At 45.8% G+C, this 20000-nt stretch overlaps 1 protein-coding gene across 3 annotated transcripts in view; it reads left to right on the top strand.

Moving 5' to 3' along the window:
• Nucleotides 1-20000, top strand: part of LOC307237066 (voltage-gated potassium channel KCNC1-like) — a gene marked incomplete at both ends in the record, with an annotated part of 68219 nt that overhangs the window by 191 nt on the left and 48028 nt on the right. For all 3 annotated transcript variants that reach the window (XM_080009684.1, XM_080009683.1, XM_080009682.1), the window contains one exon: nucleotides 1-364. This exon is cut by the window's left edge. In XM_080009684.1, coding sequence (XP_079865810.1) covers nucleotides 1-364 — 364 coding nt within the window. The remainder of the gene's footprint in view (nucleotides 365-20000) is intronic.

The following is a 20000-nucleotide window of genomic DNA, read 5'->3' as shown; positions in this document are numbered from 1 at the left end:
GCACCCGGCCACCTTCGCCTTCATCCTCAACTACTACCGCACCGGGAAGCTGCACTGCCCCGGCGATGTGTGCGGCCCGCTGTTCGAGGAGGAGCTCGCTTTCTGGGGCATCGACGAGACGGACGTGGAGGCGTGCTGCTGGATGAACTACCGGCAGCACCGCGACGCCGAGGAGGCGCTGGACAGCTTCGAGACGCCGGAGCCCGACGTGCCGGAGGACGACCCGGCGCTGACCGGCGGCGCAGATGGCGACCTGAAGCGACTGTGTGTGCAGGAGGACGGGCGCCGCGCCACATGGTGGGAGGTGTGGCAGCCCAAAATGTGGGCACTGTTCGAGGACCCCTACTCCTCCAAATACGCGCGGGTGAGTTGGGTGCGGGTGGGTGGTGTGTTTTTTATGACCTTCGCACTCTCTGTTTCCTTGGCTCTTTGTTGTCCTGTCACTGGGATCCGTCCCTTTTTCAGCACCTTCCGTCTCTCTCGTGCGCGCCAGAAGATTTTGGCACAGTTTGGCCATTGCGCATCGCCGCGCGTAAAAGGCGAGTGCGAGAGATGAATCATGGATGCGTGGATAGATCGGTGGATGGATACGTTGTACTTTATTCATGCAGTTGGCAATAACAATAAAGTAAGAAGAATAAAAAAAGAATCATTTGCAATTTGCAATACACCTAAAAATAAAACAATAGACACATTTGCCACGATACAATAACATTTAACTAAAAGATTCAAAAAAAAAAAATCATCCAATATACAACACACTTGAAAATAAATAACAATGAACCTCTGTATCAGCAATTTACACTGTGAAATATAGGAAATTGATTCAGTGGCTCTCTACAGTTGATGTATGCTGAGACCGACACCCACCTCCTTCCCTTAATTTTAGGTATAGCCCATACTCACCATACCGACCTAATATCCATTCAAAACAGTGTACATACACGTTAACCTTTATCGTATTTGTATAGGCTTTCCCACTTCACCAACCAGGCCTTTGTTTGTTGAACAATGAAAGAAGAATAGATGAATTCCATTCACTACATCCCTGTTATTAAACGTGTTGGTAGTTTGGGAAATGAGGTGAATGTGGCATCCGATTGAATGACCTGAGCTGAAAGTGATCTCCACTGAGCTCGGTGATTCCCTGCAGTCTCAAATCTCAGTTGCAGTCTAAATAAAGTCCAGCAGTGCTCATAGATAGATAGACAGACAGATAGATAGATGGATGGATAGATGGATGGATGGATGGATGGATGGATGGATAGATAGATAGATAGATAGATAGATAGATAGATAGATAGATAGATAGATAGATAGATAGATAGATAGATAGATAGATAGATAGATAGATAGATAGATAGATAGATAGATAGATTGATAGATAGATTGATAGATAGATATAATAAATGATACGAATGAGGCTTTAGATCTTTGCCTCGTTATTCTGTTGAGTCTCTCTGTCTCATCAGCTCTCTCTCTCTCTCTCTCTCTCTCTCTCTCTCTCTCCCTCCTCACACCATCTCCAGGTCTTTTTTACGCATTGCTTTATCGCTGCGTCTCTCCAGCTCAGCCCCCGGCCCCCACCCCCCCTCTCATCTTTCCCACGCTTGATTAAACTGTCGCTGGTTCTTCTTCTTCTTTTCTCCTGCTGTTGATGTGTGTGTGTGTGTGTGTGTGTGTGTGTGTGTGTGTGTGTGTGTGTGTGTGTGTGTGTGTGTGTGTGTGTGTGTGTGTGTGTGTGTGTGTGAAATATGCACACACCTACACGTGCATGCCACACATGCACAGTTGGTCCACACACACCGTGCCAAATGCGCATCATCAGTCCGTCCTTCGAGGTTTAGCGCATTATTTTCCCCCTGGCACATCTCTCTTGCGCCCCGGATCTCCTTCCTCGTCTACGCTTTCTCATCTTTTTGTGTCACACACACGGAATAGTTTGATTGTTTTTTTTAAATACAAGCAATTGCCCACATGTATCTCCAACCATTCTTTACCAAGTTTTGTTTGACGTGCGCAGCTGCAAGCTATATTCTCTCTCTCTCTCTCTCTCTCTCTCTCTCTCTCTCTCTCTCTCTCCCTCGCTCTCTCTCTGTCTCTCTGTCTCTCTCAATTTCTATTCAGTTATATTCAAAGGGCTCTGTTGGCATGGGAAACAGTCATTTACATTGGCAAAGTAAAGGCAAAACAAAAAGTGACTAACGTATCCTCAAATTAAAACAGAAAAAAATTTAAATGTTGCAGTAAAAAAAGACTCCCCCCCCCCTCTCCCTCCCTCTCTCTCTCCCTCCTTCTCTCTCGCTTTCTCTCTTTCTGCCTCTCACTCTTTCCCCACTTAATCCCATTTATGATTGACTCTTTGGATAATCTACTTGAATCAGATGCCATCCTAGCTCATCGAAATTACATTAATGGAACAACAATTAAAAATTGTCTATGCAATAATTCCTTGGGCTGGACGCTGGCGTACATGTTCGCACATCTGTGTGAGCGCGTTTGTGTGCTTACGGGCTGTGCACATGGCTTTCATTCGTATCGGCTGGGGCAGGGAGTTATGTTTACTCATCACTCCTCCATGTGTCTGTCAGAGGGTGTGTGTGTGTGTGTGTGTGTGTGTGTGTGTGTGTGTGTGTGTGTGTGTGTGTGTGCTCTTTGCTGATTTCTGCTGCTAAGCTCTTTCTAATTTTAATCATTTGACATAGTTGGTGTGTGGTTGGAATGACAACTCTACACAGAAAGCCCAAATGTAGCATAAGCTTATTTTGGCTGGAGAGATAATCACTTATTAACAAAAAAAACAAGCACAAACTGTATTTAAAGTCATCAGATTTTTATTTTTATTTTTAATGGACATTTGTATTACAATAGACCTAATTAGTTGTCTAAACGTCAGAACAAAACTGTAATTAAGTATAAGTAAAGTAAATTTGGTCTCAGCACCCCATCCCGTTCAGGTCCGATGTGTGCATCATTTCTTCCTCTCCATCTCTTTCCCATTCTGTCTCACTCGTGGCAGAATCTTACTGTTTTGTTGTGTTTGTTTTCCATTGACAACCTCTTGTCTGTCTCTCTCTTTCTTTCCCTCTCTCTCTCTCTCTCTCTCTTACTCTCTCTCTCTCTTACTCCTCCTTTCAATTATTCTTCTCCCTTTTTCCTTTCCTCACCTCCACCTTTCACCTCTAGACCTCCCCTGGCAACCCCAGCTTCTTGGTTAATTGTCTCAAAAAAAGAAGAAGAAAATTCCATATCCATCCATAACCGCCGGGCAAGCACCAACCTGGATTATTGTGTGTTAAGGTGTATTTTCTGTCGACTCCGGTGTACACAGAGAGACACGGTATTGACGCCGTACTTGCGCTCTGTGGCTCCCGGACACTAGAGAAAGAGAAAGTCTGAGTGCATGAAAATAAATAAAGACAAGATATGTCCAATATGCACCAAAAGATTTGACAATGAAATAAGAGGTGATAAGCACACAGTTGTACAAAATGGCCCATACAGTATGAGCATGCATCCACCTTCTCACGGTCACAAAACTGCAGATTTTGATATCCTGGGACACACACACACACACGCACGCACGCACACACACACACACACACACACACACACACACACACACACACACACACTCAAAACTGCACATACACCAAGATATACAAACACGCATGCAAACGGTACAAATACACACAAACCTATACGCAAACACACACACAGAGCGGAGTTGTCATTAAATTGAGTCTGTCAGCATTCCGCAGCAGAGCGTGTTTAACAGCAGCGGGCCAGCCCACCAAAAATTGTTTTTGACAATCATAACCCCTTGTGCTTCCTCCAGAATTCCTTTTTTGCGCTGTGTTCGCTGGGGGTTTTGAAACGCACGCCAACTTACTGCAGCAGCACAAACTATTCACCAGCCCTGCAGTGCTGAGGTGTGGGAGAGAGGGGAATGAGCGATCTAGCAGAACATGCGCGCAACATCGATAAAAAAAAGACTGCAAAGCGTTTTCAAACGTCCTGAGGGGTCACAAAATTTGTCGCCCGACTATATCACCAAAGTGGAGCGCTGCATCTAGATGGCAGGAGAAAGTTGGGAGAGCCGCTAAGTTGTACAACGACAAAAAGTGCATCTGAAAAGATAGAAAGGAAAATACGTTAAAAAAGTCCCAAGATGATGCACCTAATCAATAATCTCCCAACCATATCGGAGCTGTCTGACAGTAATATATTACAAGATTTGGTGGCCTTGCTTTTAGTTATGGACTTCTAGTTTGAGCCCTTCTGTTGTGGGCCTCTAGTTTTGAGCTTCTATGTATGTGCCTCTAAATATGGGCCTCAAGTTACAGGCTTCTAGTTATGGGCCTCTATTTATGGGCTTTTAGTTATGTGCCTCTAGTTATGTGCCTCTAGTTATGGGTCTCTAGTTTTGGGCTTCTAGGTGTGTACCTCTAGTTATAGGCCTCTAGTTATGGGCTTTCTTTTATGGTCTTCTGGTTATGGGCCCCTAGTTATGGGCTTCTAGTTATGGGCTTCTAATTTTGCGCCTCTAGTTATCAGCATCTAGTTATGGTCCTCTAGTTATGGACCTCTAGTTATGGGCTTTTATTTATGTGCCTCTAGTTATAGGCCTCTAGTTATGGGCTTCTAGTTATTGGCCGCTAGTTATGGGCTTCTAGTTATGGGCCTCTAGTTATGGGCTTTTAGTTATGGGCTTCTAGTTATGGGCCTCTAGTTATGGGCCTCTAGTTATGGGCTTCTAGTTATGGGCCTCTAATTATGGGCTTCTAGTTATGGGCCTCTAGTTATGGGCTTCTAGTTATGGGCCTCTAGTTATGGCCTTCTAGTTATGGGCCTCTAGTTATGGGTCTCTAGTTTTGGGCTTCTAGGTGTGAACCTCTAGTTATAGGCCTCTAGTTATGGGCTTTTAGTTATGGGCTTCTAGTTATGGGCCTCTAGTTATGGGCTTTTAGTTATGTGCCTCTAGTTATCGGCATCTAGTTATGGGCTTCTAGTTATGGGCTTCTAGTTATGGGCTTTAAGTTATGTGCCTCTAGTTATGTGCCTCTAGTTATGGATCTTTATTTTTGGGCTTCTAGGTGTGTACCTCTAGTTATAGGCCTCTAGTTATGGGCTTCTTGTTATGGGCTTCTGGTTATGGGCCTCTATTTATGGGCTTCTAGTTATGGGCTTCTAGTTATGCGCCTCTACTTATCGGCATCTAGTTATGGGCCTCTAGTTATGGGCCTCTAGTTATGGGCTTTTATTTATGTGCCTCTTGTTAAGGGCCTCTAATTATGGGCTTCTAGTTATTGGCCGCTAGTTATGGGCTTCTAGTTATGGGCCTCTAGTTATGGGCCGCTAGTTATGGGCTTCTAGTTATGGGCCTCTAGTTATGGGCTTCTAGTTATGGGCCTCTAGTTATGGGCCTCTAGTTTTGGGCTTCTAGTTATGGGCCTCTAATTATGGGCTTCTAGTTATGGGCCTCTTGTTATGGCCTTCTAGTAATGGGCCTCTAGTTATGGCCTTCTAGTTATGGGCCTCTAGTTATGGGCCTCTAGTTATGGGCCTCTAGTTATGGCCTTCTAGTTATGGGCCTCTAGTTATGGGCCTCTAGTTTTGGGCTTCTAGTTATGGGCCTCTAATTATGGGCTTCTAGTTATGGGCCTCTTGTTATGGCCTTCTAGTAATGGGCCTCTAGTTATGGCCTTCTAGTTATGGGCCTCTAGTTATGGGCCTCTAGTTATGGGCCTCTAGTTATGGCCTTCTAGTTATGGCCCTCTAGTTATGGGCCTCTAGTTATGGGCCTCTAGTTATGGCCTTCTAGTTATGGGCCTCTAGTTATGGCCTTCTAGTTATGGGCCTCTAGTTATGGGCTTTTAGTTATGGGCTTCTAGTTATGGGCCTCTAGTTATGGGCTTTTAGTTATGTGCCTGTAGTTATCGGCATCTCGTTATGGGCTTCTAGTTATGGGGCCAATCACATAGATAGACGTAATCGTAATCTTATCCCTAAAATGTACCCCAATAGTCATGACAGAATCTTAAAAACTGGAAGCTGCCTGTAAATGGCAGTAAAAGGAGCTACTCGCTTTTATCATGAATAAAATGGATGTTATTTTTGCCAGAGGCTGGTAGTAAAAGGCAAATTAAGTTGTTCTCACGTTCCCTTTGTCTTATACATTTACTAAAACGTGATGGGCAAACAAAAAGCAGAGAGCAACTTGGGTTCCGCTCGGTCGTCAACCCTCATTTTTTGTTGCACCGCAGTTGCAGATGCACAAATAATGTAATAATCCATTATCTATCCAATCATTAATTTCCCAGCGCCACTTTCCCCATGCTATGTGTCTGCGTGTCCGCCATATCGGAGCGGTCAAGATCCGCTAGTAAGAAAATACAGTGTGTACTGAGAGATGCAGACTTCTCAACAAAATCAACTAACTTGCTTAATTCTGAAACAAATTTCATGAAAATCAGTTCAGAATAAAGCGAGTTACCGTCGATTTTGTCGAGAAGTCTGCGTCTCTCAGTGCACATTGTATTTGCTTACTCGCGGATCTTGACCGCTCCGATAGGGCGGACACGCAGACACACGTCAAATTGCACATGCGGTATCTACGTTTCTATATCTATGTGCAGCCGTCCTATTACGTGAGCATGATCAGGTCACACGATGCATTTGTCCTGACGGACAGCAGTCATACCCAATGAGACCATGATTTCTCCGCTCCAAGATATAAACTGAAAATGATACGGCGACAATCCTAAACAGACAAAATCCGTATTGGATAGACGTTTCATCCGATCAATCGACCCACCACCACTAGTTATGGGCTTCAAGTTATGGCTTCTAGTTAAAGGCTTCCAGTTATGGGCTTCCAGTTATTGGCCTCTACTTATGGGCTTCTAGTTGTGGGCTAGTAATTTTCATTCACTCCCAAAAGGTTATTCTATTTGGACACTTTGCTTATCCTAGTGAGTGTAGTGAGGTAGGTAAAGGTTGGCAGGGTTAGGGTTAGGGTTAGGGTTAGGGTTTAGTGTTAGGGTTAGGGTTAGGGTTAGGGTTAGGGTTATTCGTAGGGAATTGGGACACATAGAAAGGTTTTCCACACACAGACACACACACACACACACACACACACACACACACACACACACACACACACACACACACACACACTCTTTCTCCATTCAGTGTAAGTACAGTAGAAGGTGCCTTAGAAAGACAGTGGAGGAAATAGTATATTAATCACAAAGTGGGTGGGAGCAAAATAGAGAGCTTGTGCGGCCAGGCTGAGGGGATGGGGCAGCGGGGGCAGGCGGGGATGGAGTGTGGGTGGTGAGTGGGGAGGGGGGTGGTTGGAGTTGAGGTGCCTTTGAAAGTGTTGCAGTCCGGAATTTTAGCTGCCAGCAGATGTGACAAAAAGCGATGTCGGGTGACGGGACAGGTCGGGTCGGGGAACAGGAGCGGCTAAGGTATCAGGGAGGATGGGCTGTGGGAGTCCAGGTGTGAAGGGTGGGGGGTGGAGGGAGGGTGGTGGTCAGGTTTTTTAGCTGATTGGTTCTTTGAGGGGGTGGCGAGGGCAAATCTCTCTCTCAATCCTACTGCCAAGAGACAGGCCCTGCCAAAGACAAAGCAGAGCCTAGCGGAGGACAACGCTACCATCCCTCGTCCATGAAGCCAATGTGTGTGTCAGTGTGTGTGTTTGTGTGTAACGCAATATAATATTATGGAGGGATGGCTGTTTGTAATGGGATGGGTGCGTGTGTGTATGTGTGTGTGTGTGTGTGTGTGTGTGTGTGTGTGTGTGTGTGTGTGTGTGTGTGTGTGTGTGTGTGTGTGTGTGTGTGTGTGTGTGTGTGTGTGTGTGTGTGTATTCTCTCGTGTATCTGTGCATGAAAGCCAGAAAACACACACAACAGTGGAATATATAGAATACACTCATAGTACAGAATAGAAAGAGAGGACTCTATTCTATCCCGAAGCTCTTTTTCCATGTAAGGCTGCCTGAGTGAATGTGTGTGTGGAAACTGCATTTAATCAGCCCCCCCCACACACACACACACACACACCTTCAATGACAACAACGGGGCTGCCTGCTTTATTGCCAGGGCTCGGGGCTTGCATGTGCCGGAACATTTATTCTTGCTTTTCACTCCCCCCCTCCTCCTCCATCCTCCATTCTTCATTCTCCATTCTCTATCCTCCATCCTTCCCCCAACCACCCCCTCCTCTCTCTCCTCTCCCCTCTCTCATCTCCCTCCTTCACCCATTCTCCCCGGCTTGTGCTATAGCGTAGCACTGCGGCGGCCCTATAGCAGCTGACTGCGCACCAGTCTGAAAGGAGAGAGGGAGGGAGGGAGAGAGAGAGAGAGAGAGAGAGAGAGAGAGAGAGAAGGAGAGGGAGGGAGGGAGGGAGGGAGGGAGAGAGAGAGAGGGAGAGGGAGAGGGAGGGCAAAATGAAAAAGAAAACCCTAAGAGAAACACAGAGGAGAAAATGAGAAGATGAGATCTCCAGGGATGCTTGCGCCAGCCGTGTTTGTCTGTGTCTATGTGTGTGTGTGTGTGTGTGTGTGTGTGTGTGTGTGTGTGTGTGTGTGTGGTGGTGGGGGGGGGGGGGGGGGGGGGTTCACATAGGAGCTCTCTCCCTGTGGCACGGAAGAAATGTTCTGCGCAATATTTACACCACGTCGACATACAGTACCTTGCCAATGCGTTCCTGCATAGAAATTGGAAATCCCGCGCTGAGGAATCCACTCCAAAGCCTAAGACACATGGTGACATAAAGGCACGACATCAGACTGACAAGAAACTCCCCCGCTGATGCTTTGGGAGCCCCCCACATGAAGGCGATTTCCCACTTCTTCATTTTCCATGATGAAGACGACCGTATACAGTATATCCATTTATCAGCCAGTCCCGCTCATATCTGTTAATTTACCAATCTACCCAGTGCTGTGTGTGTGTGTGTGTGTGTGTGTGTGTGTGTGTGTGTGTGTGTGTGTGTGTGTGTGTGTGTGTGTGTGTGTGTGTGTGTGTGTGTGTGTGTGTCCCTTACCTCGACTCTGTCACCCAATCACCCACTCACCTCCTCTCTCACGACCACCCCCCCCACCCTCTCGTCTTCTTGCCTCGTCTATGCTCTCCTTGCGCAGCGGGGCGTTGTGGCAATTCCCTAACCCTACGAGGAGAGAAACAGATACCAGCTACACCACACACACACACAGACACACACACACACACACACACACACACACACACACTGAAGTGTATTTGTGTTATTTTTGGACCTGTTTGCCAGTAGCGCTCGTTTTCTTTGTATTTTTTCATTTTGACGCAGAGAGAACGGATAGAGTTTGTACTGTCTTGCCTCTGTCCACAGTCTAAACCCCCCTTCCTTCTTCCTTACTCTCTTTTTCCCATCCTCCCCATATCTATTCAATCCCCTTCATTCCCTACTTTAGCTCTCCTACCCCCGCCCACCCCTTCCGCCATCTCTCTCTCTCTCTTTCTCTCTCTCTCTCTCTCTCTCTCTCTCTCTGTTTTGCCCCGACCCCCTCTGGTTGCTTTGTTGTGCTACAGGCTATATATCCCATAGGGACACCCCCCCCCCCACCCCCCACCACCACTATCACTGCTTTTCAGGATAGTGCTGCGACAGAGCTTTCTTTTCTTCCGGGTAGGAGGGCAGAGAGAGAGAGAGAGAGAGAGAGAGACAGAGAGAGAAGGAGAAGAAAGGAAAGAAAGAAAGAAAGAGGGAGAGAGGGAGATAGAGGGCAGGGATATGGATTTGATGACATGTCAGAAATGAGGCGTTGAACCCCTCTGTATGCCAGCCTCTTCTGACTTGAAGGGGAGTTTGGATGGGGGCCTGATGACATAGCCAGCCCCAACACACACACACACACACACACATACACACACACACACACACACACACACACACACACACACACACACACACACACACACATACACATTTTTCTTTCATTAGCAAATGCGTGTGTGTGTGTGTGTGTGTGTGTTTGTGTGTGTGTGTGTGTGTGTGTGTGTGTGTGTGTGTGTGTGTGTGTGTGTGTGTGTGTGTGTGTGTGTGTGTGTGCATCTGCGTTTGTGTGTTTCTGTGTGTCCTCCTGACAGCGTGACAATATGGAATGTGACCAGTGTAATTTTAATTGATGCCATGTACTGTTACCTCCGACTTGCCTCGACGTCGGCAACACCCGGGGCTGCGAGCAGAACGTCCTGTTTTTCCGTTTCGCGGTCATCCAACGGCACGCATGTGGTATTCGAATGCATGCATTCACGTAATACCACGAATAACTCGAAAATACTTTGCGACCCAGCGAAATTCTACGCAGTTCATAAGATGGGTAATGGTCAAATGATACTTGTTTTTGACCTCACATACTGATGTGCTATCAACAAAGTAACCAATCCTATCAGCTCAGCTACTTTGAACGAATAGAAACGCTGCAAAAATCAGATTGCTCGACAGCAGCTCCCAGCATGCAACTTTATGGCGGCAAAAATGTGAGCGCAAGAGCAGCAGCTACAACCAAAACGGGCTTCTTCCCACCTGAAAGGGATTCATTCAGCAAGAAGAAAGTCTTCCATATCTTCTCCTCTCTCCTGGTCCCTGGAATCACAAACAAGACAAAATAAGTAAAATTCACAATTCTGGAAAAAGTTTCAGGGGTTTGCAGAACCTTCTCGGAGCCATTGAAAGCAAAGTATTGTGTTAGCTTCCACACTGGACGGACAAATTCTAGCGGGAGCAATCTGCTCAACAGCTGTTGAGTGCGTTCAGCACCGCTTCTCCGCGTCAGTGTCAAAAGCAACAAAACACGACTCTTCCACTCTGGGAGCTTGTTACACTGGCACACATTAACACTGTGGCGGCAGGGGCAGAAATTATGGGGAGGACAGGGGGGTCCAGACCCCCCCCTTCCTGGAAAAAACAGGGAGTCACCCCCCTCAATATATCATTGTGAACATAACTATAAGTTTCTTCAAACCAAACAAAAAAATGTGTTTTTATTTTAGATCATGTATTTATGTTCCTCAGTTTCCTACTTGAAAGGAGATAAAAAACACTGTGCGATCTGTCCCACGTCACGTATGGCAGCTTAACCCTGCTCCACCATGTACCCCCCCACCTCTCAAACCAAATTTCTGCGCTTGTGAAGTGTTAACCTGCGGCTTGGATGCTTTTAATGTGCACATAAGCGGGCACACAGATTTCACAGGGAAAGCCCATGTACATATACACTCAGGCTGGGAGGCCATATGCTCACGCTCCGTCTCGCGCTCGCAAACACATGTGCGGGAGTGTGTTCATTCAAAAACACACAGATAAGCGCACGCGCACACTCTCATTTGCCACGGATGACCAGGTGCTTAATGGTCTCCAGAACAACTGAGACGCCAACTTCGAAAGCAGCAATTACTACAGTGATACACACAGCCTGTGGGGGATGAAATTAAAACCTGGCAAAAGCAGAAAACACTCTCTTTTGCACTTACCAGCTTTTGCCAAAACAACGGCACACTTATTGGTGTTCTCCTTCTTCTAACTAAACCTTTGCCAAACCAAGTTTTCAGCTTCACCTCCCTGTTAACTTCCGTGAGTGGATTTGTATCTCTTTGTTTATTAGCGCAGTTCTCTTAAACTCTGTTGCTGTAACACCTGAATTCCACCAATGTTTATTTTCTGGTGGTGCTGACCAGTGCTACAGGAGCGGAGAAATTAAGGTACCTTATTGTTTGAGAAGTGGGGCTGTCGGCTGTCAAAGTGCTCTGACATCGGTGGTTATGAAAACCTTTGAACGTCTGATACTGACCTACCTTGACCACGTGCCACTACAGTTTCCTTGAAGTCCCTGCAGTCGCGAATGCAGTCATCTTGTTCCTTCACCTCATCCTCCAACATCTGGAACCCTCCCATCTCCATTACTGTGCCATCACCTACGCCAGGATCTTGTTTGTGGATTTCAGCTCTGCCTTTAATACCTCTGTTTCCCGAGCTGATCCACAACACGTTAACCCAGTCAACACCCGTCAACAGATCACCAACTTCCTGGCAGTAAGGAAGCGGTATGTAAGGCTGGGCTCTCATCTGTCTGACCCCATGTCCATCAGCACTGATGAGACTAATGACTGGCTATCCACAGTAGGGGGGTGGCCGTGCTCGTAACAGCATCAAGCCAACATCAATAAGATGGTGGAAATGTGGGTCAATTCCACATCCTTCTGTCTGCCCCCCCTTGTAAAGAAGCGGCCAAGCAGTGTCTGTGGTGCAGTCCTTACCTTCAACCATGACCTGAAAGGTGAGAAGAACATGACCAACATCATCAGAAAAGTCCATCAAAGATTGTTCTTCCAATGCCGACTCAGGAAGGAGGAGGAGGAGGAGTTGGCATTGGCAGCCAAGGAGTCTTTTGACCACCTCCATTGCAGTTTGATTCCCTCTCCAACACCAGGCTGGTGGTCCACTCTGATGACATGATCTTTGGTTGTGAGCTGTCTGCAATTAGGGAGCTGGACCCCGCCAGGGCAATGAGGGGAACCCTCTGACCCCAGCAGACACCTCTTCACCAAGCTGCCGTCTCAGAGGCGGTACAGGTCCATCGCCACGGACTACATTCCAACCTCGGCATCTTTGTTCCTGAAGCTTTACAGCATATCAGCGAACACGTGGTCCGGCTGAAATTCAAGATATATGATAGGTTATCCGACAATATTATTACCCCAAAAAGAAGAAATAATGTGTAGTCAAACCTTATCTTATCTAGAGAGCTTGCAAAATGGGTCAGCAGATCTGGTCAGCTGTCACATTCTCAGCGAAATAAGAAAAGACCTGCCTTGAATGGGCATCAAATCTCCTCTTTCAGCTGGAGTTGGGATGTAAAAAAAATAAAAAAATGCTGTCCTGCTTATATACGTCAGCATCCCCGAGACGTAGCCCTCTCCCTCCAAGCCGTCCCTGCTGAAATTGGATCACGGTGATGAGCTGTTGCCTTGCTTGTGATTTTTCTGTTGACATCCCCTCACTTATACCTACCGGCTCACTGGTGAAAGTCTCTGTTGCTTTTTTTTATGCGGCCCCCGTGAAAACTTTTGTTGTTATTTGTTTTTTGTTTAAGTTTTGGAAATGTTCAGCTTCAATTGAGTTTGCCCTTTGGGTAAAGAAAGAAACATTTTTTTGTTTGTTTTAGAAGATTAAAAATATGATTTTTGAGTGAGCAAGTTGTGACCTGTACCCCGCTCCCCTCATTTTTAACTTATTTGTTCTTATTTCCTTCCTTCCTTCCTTCCTTCCTTCCTTCCAGGCTTCCATATTTGCAGCTCGTATTCAGTGACACATTTGTGTTGTTTACATGGTAGCAACCATGAGAATGAGGTCGGTCGTGAATGAGAATGAGGTGGTCTTGTATCCCAGTATTGCGTCCCATTGCTTATTTTGGTCACTAGGATTCATGGAGCCCAAGCTCTCTCTCTCTCTCTCTCTCTCTCTCTCTCTCCTTTCTCCATCTCTCTCTCTCTCCCTCTCTCTCTCTCTCTCTCTCTCTCTCTCTCTCTCTCTCAAACAACACTAATTACCTCACTTGGTGCAGGGCTTCATTTTCTTTTCCTGTCAGCTGGTTACTCAATGAGAAGCTTGGAGTGGGGGAGGGGCTAAAATAACCCCTGGAATGCAAAAGGGAACAGATTTATCATGGCCTCATTAGGTAGAAAATACATATTCTTCTGCCTAGACGTGCTTCTTGTCTGTCCTGCAATTTTAATACCACTCATATTAGCTTAGAACACATACAGTCAGACATAAATCTTTCTCCAAACAACACTCCACCAGACCAGGGTCTGCGGCGCAGTAGAGGTGCGAGTGATGTGGGGACAACATGCTTGGAGGACTCACACCTCCACAGCATGCAATTTTAGTTGCAAATGCCAACAGCACACATTGAGCTCTAAGGTTTTCCGGGGTGGCATGGTGCTGGTGGGTTGGTGTGGGGTTGTGGTTGGTCAGGGGGCGACTGGATGGGCCTCCTGCTGGCTGGGTTCTGGTCCTAGCGGCTTGCGTCTGGTGCCGGGTGGTTTCTGGCGTGCTGCGACCTGGCGGGGCTGTGGAGAGTGCTGCCGGGTGCCTTCCGGGGCCCCTTGGAGGCTGCTGGCTGTCGTGGGTGTTGGTTTGGGTGCTGGGGGTGGCCTTTGCTCCTGCTGCGCGGCTTCTCTGTGGTGGGTGCCCCGGGTGCCGGGGGTGGTTGAGGGCCTACATATCTGGCGGCCTGCCGGTTAGCGGTGAGGTGGGCCTCGTCCTTGCATGGGGCATTAGTGGGCATGGGGGGCCCGCTGGCTCAGGTGGGTCGGGCGGGGTGTTGGTCTGTCGGCGCGGGACCTGGCTCCGGGCCTGCTGTCTGTGCCTGGCGTTAGCGGTCCCAGTTCTGTGCTTGCGGCTGCGTCTTGTGCCTGCTCATGGGGGTGGGTTGTATATGTGCGCCTCAGGGGTGCAGGGTCTCCTGGTGCTCCCTGGGACTGGGTTATGCGCCTCGGACAGTGCATGGCTGTTGCTTCTCTGGGGGCTGTGGCTGTAGGGCGGGGGGTGCTCAGGCTTTTCTGCGGTCATGGGGTGTCTGTAAGACCCCGGCCCTCAGCCCTCAAGGGTGGCTTCAGGGCCTTTTCCGCTGCTTTGAGGCACTGCTATATAATACCGACCTTATACACCGGAACCAATCGGGATAAGTCCTGTACACTCACTGGTGGACACTTCATATGCACACACACACACACACACACACACACACACACACACACACACACATACACACACACACCCACACACACACACACACACACACACACACCTATCGCTCTCCTTTCCCCCCTCATTTACTGTCATAACTATCACAGGAATAGGCCACATGCTGAACTGCTGTTCCACTTAATCATCTCGGTTTCGTTGATACATGTTTTCATCTGATATTTCTAAGTTTGTTTTTCCATGTACATGTTATTTGGTTCTATGTTTATTTATCTCACACGTGGTGAATCTCCCCCTCTTTGAGTAGTGATTGATGTTTATAGACCAAAACATGGTAAGATGGTTCTCCAAAAAGGGTGATTGGTGGTGGTTCTGTGTAACAAAAAACTGTGCTCTTGTCATTCCGCAGGTTGTCCACAGGACAGAGTTATTGCAGCAGTTCTTGATGATTTAAGAATTTATAAAAAGTTGCATTGCAGGTTGAGAACTTGAAATCCACTTGCAGACTAACTCTGTCCGAGATGCAATGGCATACAAATACTCTGTGTTGTATGCCCAGCATGCTGACAGCACAGGTTAAAAATGACAAAGAAAAACACAGATTCTTTGGCTTTCTGTCTGCAAAACATGCATGAAGTGAGAGCAAGATAATGTAATGTGGAATGTAATATGATAATAGAAAGGTTCATGGATTTCAAATCCAGTTAAAAAAAAGGAGGGAAAATTCACATCAATGCAAACTTTCAACTAGCCACTAGCAAAAGCAGCCAAAAAAGCAGTCTATTTATATGTTCTCTATAACATGCTTAATGATCTCACTACGTTAGTGTATTACCAACAATTCAGGCTAGTTGGAGCTTAGCTAATGTTAGTCAATCAATAAAGATATATAGATATATTTGAAACTTCCAAGTTTATACACGGTGGAAGTGAAGTGTGCGTGCGTGTGTGTGTGTGTGTGTGTGTGTGTGTGTGTGTGTGTGTGTGTGTGTGTGTGTGTGTGTGTGTGTGTGTGTGTGTGTGTGTGTGTGTGTGTGTGTGTTTGTGTGTGTGTGATAATCTCTGGGCGGAGGGCCTATCCCCACACACATGCACACACTTCACTTACACACAAATCCAGACAAACATACAGAGGGTCAAACAAGGTGTGTGTGTGTGCGTGCGTGCGTGTCACCTCGGCCCTCTGGTGGCTTTTATTTATTCATGACAAACATGACATTTGAAGGGGGCTTTGCTCAGGGGAGTCATCGACCCAGCAAAACCTTTTGGACCCTTCTCCGCCTTCTCCGCCCCACCCCTCCCATCCCACCACACCCATCACGATATATCCGAAATGGGCCCTATGTAACGGAATCCTTTGTAGAACTAGAAACGCACTCAACGGGACATTTGTTGCCCGTTTAGATTGACATTAAGTCAAGCTCTGTCTTGCGTGGCTCAAGGACACTTCAGCAGCAACAGGGAAGGGTGCGTGGAACTGTTGGTGGCCACTGATTGACTTCCGTGGGAATTTAATGTGTTTATGAGGTTACGTTGTTAGTCTGCCTGTGACCACTTTGACTGGGCATACTCTGTTTCACAATGACAATATAAATAAAGTTATTATGGTGGTGTCGTTCGAGACACCATGCGTAGAGCCAATCAGTTTCACCAATCTTCTCCATTTGGGATGGTCCAGTGCTAGGGACTCGGCTTCAACAAGCGACAGGTCCATTTGGTGTAGGTCCCTAGTGATGGCATCAATCCATCGGGTGCGGGGGGCACCGCGGGGGCGTTTCCAGCCTGCAGCTTTAGGTTGGAAGTGGAGGATAGGGTGAGTAGGGTGATCCGAGGGGAGCCTTTTGACATGGCCATACCAGCGCATCCGACGCTGTGCTGCCAGGCAGCTTGTAGTAAGCCTATAAAAAGTGGAATCAAACCAAGCCCAAAGAGGACCTTCAGCGAAACGAATACTGAATTGTTCAAACAAATTGTTCCTCTAAAGCTCAATCTTGTCCTCCCATCTCCCCCCTAAGAAAAGACTATTCACATATCAAGATATTAAGATAGATGCATAGATGGATTGATTGTGCACTCCCGGACACAAACTGCTTGTACCACTTCCCTCCGGCAGGAGGCTGCGATCAAACAAGGTCAAACCTCTCGCCACAAGAACAGTTTCTTCCCGTCTCCATCTGGCCTCATCAACAAGGCCCGGCACAACCACTGAAACGGACCCTCACCCCTCCCCCCATAGACACTACACAGTCCTGTACGCCTTACATTGAATGGGAATGTCAATGCGTTACATTAACGCACATTCCTCATCCTTCTGGACTCTTATCCGTAAACATTGCACATACTGTTACACTTTAGACGAAACGTTTGCACATTCCTGCACAAACTGTACAGCTTTATTTAAAAAATTAGAATAAAATAAAAACACAAAAAAAGAACAGCCTTATTTGACATATTCTTATATATATATTGTCGTTTTCAATTTCTGTTTCATGTATGCACTGTACACCAAGACAAATTCCGTGTATGTGTAGACTCTGATTCTGATTTTGATGAGAGCTAGAGATTGTCCCAGATTATAGTCCTTTCATAAAGAAATTGCTTGAATAGGGTTGAACACTCAGTGGCCACTATATTAGGTACACTTGTACACCTGTTCGCTAATGCAAATATCAGCGAATAATGAGGCAGTAACTCAATGCATAAAAGCATGCAGCCATGGTCAAGTGGTTCATTTGCTGTTCACATAAAACATCATGAATGGGTAAGACATGTGATCTTAGTGACTTGGACAGTGGAAGGATTGTTGGCTGGTGCCATTGTTGAGTATTTCAGAATGTGCTGGAGTTTTCATCCACAACGTTCTCTAGAGTTTACAGAGGTTTACCTCCTGTCAGTGAAGACCAGGAAAGTGAAGCTTGCACCTGCTTTCCACAACTGGATGTTGGAAGATTGGAAAAACATTGCTTGGTCAGACGGATCCCCCTAGAGATTCTCCATAGATACGCACAGATACGCTATCGTACATACCGAAAAACATACATTCATACGAACATACCTTCACACACATACTACATACTAACTCTAACCCTATATACATACACACACGATAACATACATTAATACCGACATACATACATACATACATACATACATACATACCAAAATACAGACAGTAATAGCAACATACATATATATATATATACATACATGCAAGCATGCATACATCCATACATACATTCATACAGTGTGTATATATATATATATATATATATATATATATATATATATACAAATTGGCTACACGGTCTACGCTTCCATACAAACGCAGTGGTGATGGGGGCGAGGAGGGGTGAGATGCCACGCTAATAAGTAAGCACGAAAAAATTGCCCTTTCCATCCTGACCAAGTGCTAGGCCTGGGCTATTGAATCCTGCCCTGGAGGGGGGTTCCATCAGCCCTTGATCCATTTTTCCCCAGAAACGTAATGACTCCGTGGGAGGTGATCTTTGCGGCGAGCACATTACCTTTTGAAAAAAACAAACACAGCTTTCAAAAGGCTGTGTTTGATTTTTCACCCGATGAGATTAACCCCGGTGTGACCCAGGGCTGAACAGGGTTCGGTTCGGGGCTCTTTTAAGCCCCCCCAGGAATAGAAATGCACATTGTTGTTATTTAACATGTGCATCAAAACACATAATAAATACACTTTGCAGAGAGAAAAAAAATCAGCGGATGAGGCAGGTAGCTGCAGTGGGGGAGAATGCACAGCCAAAATAGTTTGAAAGTCCATAAGATGAGCTTTGCACTGAAGAATCTTGGGGTTTTTTTCAATGCACTGCTTTGCCAAGAGAAAACCTTTATTGATATTCATCATAGTTTACAATAACGGAGGTATGAAGTCAAAACATCAAAAAAACATAATTAGCATTTTATTCAGGTGCAGCCTTCCGTTTTTAGTACAACCATTTTTAAGCTTTCATAAATTGTTATGCGCTTAATTTGACCCAGATGTCGCAACAATATCAAATGCATAGATATGCAATAAATAATAAATAAAAAATATGAAACGAACTGAGAGCGTGATCATATCTCCTTTTTCCACAACAGAGAAGTTACCTGGAAATCTCTCTTACTGGCGTAAGGGTATTTTTTTTTCTTGTTCCACCTTATATTCAGTAGATAGGTAGACAGATAGATAGATAGATAGATAGACAGATAGACAGATAGATAGATAGATAGACAGATAGATAGATAGATAGATAGATACATAGATAGATAGATAGATAGATAGATAGATAGATAGATAGATAGATAGATAGACAGATAGATAGACAGATAGATAGATAGACAGATAGATAAATAGATAGATAGATAGATAGATAGATAGATAGATAGATAGATAGATAGATAGATAGATAGACAGATAGATAGATAGATAGATAGACAGATAGATAGACAGATAGATAGATAGACAGATAGATAGATAGACAGATAGATAGATAGATAGATAGACAGATAGATAGACAGATAGATAGATAGATAGATAGATAGACAGATAGATAGACAGATAGATAGATAGATAGACAGATAGATAGATAGATAGATAGATAGATAGATAGATAGATAGATAGATAGATAGATAGATAGATAGATAGATAGATAGACAGATAGATAGATAGATAGATAGATAGATAGATAGATAGATAGATAGATAGATAGACAGATAGATAGACAGATAGATAGATAGACAGATAGATAGATAGACAGATAGATAGATAGATAGATAGATAGATAGATAGATAGATAGATAGATAGATAGATAGATAGATAGATAGATAGATAGATAGATAGATAGATAGATAGATAGAAATCAAAGAAAACGAGGATGGTGAGAAAGAGCAACTGGAACGAAGGACAGATGGATAGACGGAGGGAAACGCGGGAGCGGAGGAGAGAGAGAGAGAGAGAGAGAGAGAGAGAGAAGGGGGAAATGCTGCGCTAAAAGCAGCAGTGCACGCCAACCCCCCTCTTCTTTTTACCTCTTAACGTTACTGCAGACTCCGCTGTTTCCACCCCCCACACGCACGCACGCACGCACGCACGCCCCCCACCAGCGCGACCATAAAGCTCTGTCAGTCCACACGCTCTGCGTCGATAACATGATGATTTCCATAAAGCCTCCCTGTTTGTTTGCCGCGCCGCCGTTGCTCGCGTCGCGCTGCTGATTGATTGCCTGTGT

Source organism: Zeus faber (assembly GCF_960531495.2).
Source record: "Zeus faber genome assembly, chromosome: 11".
Lineage (NCBI taxonomy): Eukaryota > Metazoa > Chordata > Actinopteri > Zeiformes > Zeidae > Zeus > Zeus faber.
The sequence above is the reverse complement of the archived record's forward strand: the minus strand, read 5'-3'. Positions and strand labels throughout refer to the sequence as shown.